The following is a 5,155-nucleotide window of genomic DNA, read 5'->3' on the forward strand; positions in this document are numbered from 1 at the left end:
GACTCTCATCTATGGGATTCGTCATATCCACTACTTCAGCGATGGATCTGCAGCCCAGTACAAAAATTTCAAAAATTTTCTCAACTTGTGCCACCACAATGCTGATTTCAACATCAGCGCTGAATGGAATTTTTTTGGTACCAGTCATGGAAAGTCGCCCTGTAATGGGATTGGAGGGACAGCAAAGAGGTTGGCAGCTCGTGCCAGTCTTCAACGCCCAACTGAAAACCAAATACTGACCCCGGTGGATTTATTCAACTTTTGCAACGAGCAACTGCATGGAATCAAGTATTTTTTTTTTTTTGTTCCAAAAGAAAAAATTGACGAAATACGGGTAGTTCAAGAGGAAAGGTTCAAAGATGGACATACAATTGCTGGAACAAGAGAAAATCACCAGTTTGTGCCAATTGATGACAAAAAGATTCACATTTCAAGGGCGTCAAATGACCCATCATCTTTCATTGCCCATGAAGATAGATCTGTCAGATCAGAAATGCCTTTTGTGCCAATTGCAAACCTCCAGCCAGGGCAATACAGTGCCTGCATTTACTATAGGGAGATGAAGGGCAGAGCGCACCACTAATACTGGGACCAAATCTTGGTGGGTGCACCCTGGTGTGGAATAGGAGACAAGCAAAACAGGAGGAGGAAAGACTCCGCACAAATCACTCAGGGGCACACCAATGGTATAGTTATATAAAAGAAAACACCTTTATTTATTGCAGAAGAAGAGACATCTTAAACCCATTTAAAACATACATAGAGACAAAAGAGCACCCACTGAGCAGGACCGAAACCCCGATGTCATAGTAATAGATATAACAGTACAAATATGGAGTACAATACAGTGTCAAAACAATTTATGACAGAAGGAGACCCATAAATGGTGCAATATCAAGTGTCAGATATTAAACAATAAATATATCTGAATCATGAGAGCACCTGAAGAATATCAATCACTGGTACTAGTGTGGCGCCCTGGACAAGCCAGGGGCCACAGAGAACAACACCCACACACCCCACACTCCCAGCAGGCACACCGAAGTCAGAACACAAAACCCTTGTTGCCTTCCTCCAGGGTCTGATGATCACACCAGGGGGTGGGCCAGGCGGTTGGCCCCACCCACCGAGGAGTTCACAGTCCTGGAGGCGGAAAAACCAGGCAGAACAGTTTGAGAGGTGAAAGTGGAAGGAGGGAAAGTAGTGAGAGAGAAGAGTGACAGCTAAGCAGCCTGAAGTTGGTCCGGGTGTGTGGCCCGGTCAGATCAGCAAGGTTGGCAGACAGTGGTGACCGTCTGCAGGAGTGGCCGTTTGGAGTCTACCGTAAGGACCGTGGACGGGCGGTGGCCCGGCGGTACCGGACCGGTACACGAAGAGAAGCCAGCACCATCTGGCAGGGGCTTACGGACCCCGGCATGGCTAGGAGTCGCCGTGAATTTGCCAAATTCGTTAGTGAAGGGAACCTCCTGGGTTTCCCAACAGCCAAGTCCCGACAGAAGGCAACAGTCCAACCAAGTGAGAGAGACACCGCCACAGCCAAGGCAACCGTTTCTCAGGGCCAGCGCCTGCGGGCAAAAGGGGCTCCTCCGGCCCATATCCAAGCCGGGGAGCGGGTTACCGGTGGGAACCCATTGGAACCGTACAAACATCTTAGGTGCATTGAAAGGCAGTCACCACCAACCTGCCGGGAGAAACAACACCGCAGCCGTCTGTGGGACCCATCCATCCAGCCGTGTGTTTTACCGAGAACTGTGTCCTCATCATTGGCTGAGTGAGTACCACCGTGCCGTACGGCACAGCGCTGCCCCCGCGACCCTGCACCTCACCAGGCCCCGCAACCCGCCTGCCATCCATCCCTATCCCATCACCGGGCCCCGGGACAACCAACCCCCTACCCACGGAGGGGAGAACTAACAACCAAGCTGCTCCCTGTCACCGCTGCCGGGATCCCCGTCCAGAGCAGCGGTGGTGTCACCAAAATCACAACCGTGGGTGGCGTCACGGACAATAATCAAAACCCCCACACCAAAATTCCCCTTTTCACTCACGGCCGAGGAGCGCCGCTCGAGTCCCTGGGATCCGGCCCACCGCTCAAGCCACCACCGAGCGGCAGCCGGACCCGAGCAGTGGGAGAGCGCAGCGTCCCCTCCTCCGCCCGCGACAACTTGGCGTCACGAACAGGATCCTACCGTTCTACCGACTGGTGGAAGTGCGCCTTGAGCGACCGCCGGAAAATTTGAAAAGCCGCCATCTTGGGCGCGAAGAGTTCCCGCTCGAGCGTCTCCTCGAGTAGTGGAGGCGCGAAGGCCTAAACCCCGCCCCGATAGAGGAGGAGCCAGAAAGGCTAAGGGGGACGGAAACAAGATGTCTGAGCCCGACGAAGCCGCTGGAGGAGCGGCGGACGCAGCCGCGGAAGCACCCGTAAATGGGAATGGGCCTGCCCAGGTCCCGGCCGCGCTGGAGGAGACACATACAGGGACTGAATTAATTCCTTACATACAGATAATTATAGGCCGTGTGCATTTAGTCCTGTCTATTACCTGGTGATGTGAGGGGCTGGGGAACCTCCATCATGACGTCATTGTACACTGAATTATCAAATCACCAAGACACGAGCAAATGACAACTTACAATGATAGCAGATTACAAGAAGCATCAATACAAACATTAATATAAGTACACCCCATATAATACACAGTACAGAGACTATATAAGTACACCCCATATAATACACAGTACAGAGAATATATAAGTACACCCCATATAATACACAGCACAGAGAATATACACACAGAGATATCCTCTTATGTCACTTGTGGGATTCTCTCCAATAGATGAAACCTTCATATTCAGAGGATGAGGAAGAATTCTCTGTGGAGCCGATATTGCCCCGAACTCTATAAAGAAAAATGACCAATAATTAGTAATAATAATAATAATGCCACAAATTCCCATAAACTGTGTATAATGAATGCGCTGATAATCACCTGGTAATAAACACATCAATATCAGTCACAGATCATTGTGGAATTCAGCCCTTTGTGATCTCTGGCTCCAGCTTTAATATCCAATGGGCTTCCCGGTTATATAGTGACTGCTCAAATCCCCTCCTCCTGGATCTATCCCCCGCTCCATGCCTCTAATGGAAAAAGACGAGAGGGACCCCGGGTGCTGCTCTGCGAAGAGCCGCGATAAAACAGACATTGACCCCTTCATAGCAAGAGGCCGAGGAGCCGCGCCCCGCCCAAGAGGCCAAGGAGGCGCGTCCCGCCCAAGAGGCCAAGGAGCCGCGCCCCGCCCAAGAGGCCAAGGAGCCGCGCCCCGCCCAAGAGGCCAAGGAGCCGCGCCCCGCCCAAGAGGCCAAGGAGCCGCGCCCCGCCCAAGAGGCCAAGGAGGCGCGTCCCGCCCAAGAGGCCAAGGAGGCGCGTCCCGCCCAAGAGGCCAAGGAGCCACGTGTTCTGCAATGCGGTACAACATAATATAACAGACAGACGTCACATGAAGCGAGATATAAGAGGAGTCGTATTACAATTAATGAATTGCTTCATAGAAGAACACGAGACGTCAGAATTACTAAAGGGAGTAACACATAGTAAATACCGCCACGAGCTGCACATGTCCTGACCGCACTGGAGATTACCATTATGGCTAGATGGATATAGGAAAAAACAAAGGCTGGGGACAGGCAGGTCGCATTGCACTTTCCCCCCTCCACAGACAGAGCATTGCACTCTCCCCCCTCCACAGACAGAGCATTGCACTCTCCCTCCTCCACAGGCAGAGCATTGCACTCTCCCCCCTCCACAGACAGAGCATTGCACTCTCCCCCCTCCACAGGCAGAGCATTGCACTCTCCCCCCTCCACAGGCAGAGCATTGCACTCTCCCTCCTCCACAGGCAGAGCATTGCACTCTCCCCCCTCCACAGACAGAGCATTGCACTCTCCCCCCTCCACAGGCAGAGCATTGCACTCTCCCTCCTCCACAGGCAGAGCATTGCACTCTCCCCCCTCCACATTCGTCGCATTGCACTCTCCCCCCTCCACAGACAGAGCATTGCACTCTCCCCCCTCCACAGACAGAGCATTGCACTCTCCCCCCTCCACAGACAGAGCATTGCACTCTCCCCCCTCCACAGACAGAGCATTGCACTCTCCCCCCTCCACAGACGTCGCATTGCACTCTCCCCCCTCCACAGACAGAGCATTGCACTCTCCCCCCTCCACAGACGTCGCATTGCACTCTCCCCCCTCCACAGACGTCGCATTGCACTCTCCCCCCTCCACAGACGTCGCATTGCACTCTCCCCCCTCTACAGACAGAGCATTGCACTCTCCCCCCTCTACAGACAGAGCATTGCACTCTCCCCCCTCCACAGACAGAGCATTGCACTCTCCCCCCTCCACAGGCAGAGCATTGCACTCTCCCTCCTCCACAGGCAGAGCATTGCACTCTCCCCCCTCCACAGACAGAGCATTGCACTCTCCCCCCTCCACAGGCAGAGCATTGCACTCTCCCCCCTCCACAGACAGAGCATTGCACTCTCCCCCCTCCACAGACAGAGCATTGCACTCTCCCCCCTCCACAGACAGAGCATTGCACTCTCCCTCCTCCACAGGCAGAGCATTGCACTCTCCCCCCTCCACAGACAGAGCATTGCACTCTCCCTCCTCCACAGGAAGAGCATTGCACTCTCCCCCCTCCACAGGCAGAGCATTGCACTCTCCCTCCTCCACAGGCAGAGCATTGCACTCTCCCTCCTCCACAGGCAGAGCATTGCACTCTCCCCCCTCCACAGACAGAGCATTGCACCTACTGCTACACACTATTGCACCCAGAGACGGTGACCTACAATCCCTTTTTATTCCCCCCTGAGGCTCATATGTGATAATCTCCATCAGATATTACCTCCTGTTACATCACACCCAGGGCTGGAAACAGCAACTGCGCACTGACTGCCGGCAACTACAGGCTCCTCCCACACAAGAGGCCGGTCACATGGGCGTGACGTCAGCAGAGGCCCCTCTGGCCACTGGGATCTAGACTCTACCATAATCCTATGGGGGTGTCAGCACCAGACCCCGCTTCTATTATATCTATTGTAATCCCCTCTGTGCCCACGTGCACTTAGAATAGACATTGTTTTTGTGTCTGGA

At 53.6% G+C, this 5,155-nt stretch overlaps 1 protein-coding gene across 1 annotated transcript in view; it reads left to right on the forward strand.

The window, feature by feature from the left end:
- Positions 1 to 5,155, forward strand: part of LOC142261046 (uncharacterized) — a 44,948-nt gene that overhangs the window by 13,101 nt on the left and 26,692 nt on the right. The window contains exon 8 of the mRNA XM_075332088.1: positions 1,213 to 1,216. Coding sequence (XP_075188203.1) covers positions 1,213 to 1,216 — 4 coding nt within the window. The remainder of the gene's footprint in view (positions 1 to 1,212; positions 1,217 to 5,155) is intronic.

This window comes from Anomaloglossus baeobatrachus, unplaced genomic scaffold (genome assembly GCF_048569485.1).
Source record: "Anomaloglossus baeobatrachus isolate aAnoBae1 unplaced genomic scaffold, aAnoBae1.hap1 Scaffold_203, whole genome shotgun sequence".
In the NCBI taxonomy this organism is placed as follows: Eukaryota; Metazoa; Chordata; class Amphibia; order Anura; family Aromobatidae; genus Anomaloglossus; species Anomaloglossus baeobatrachus.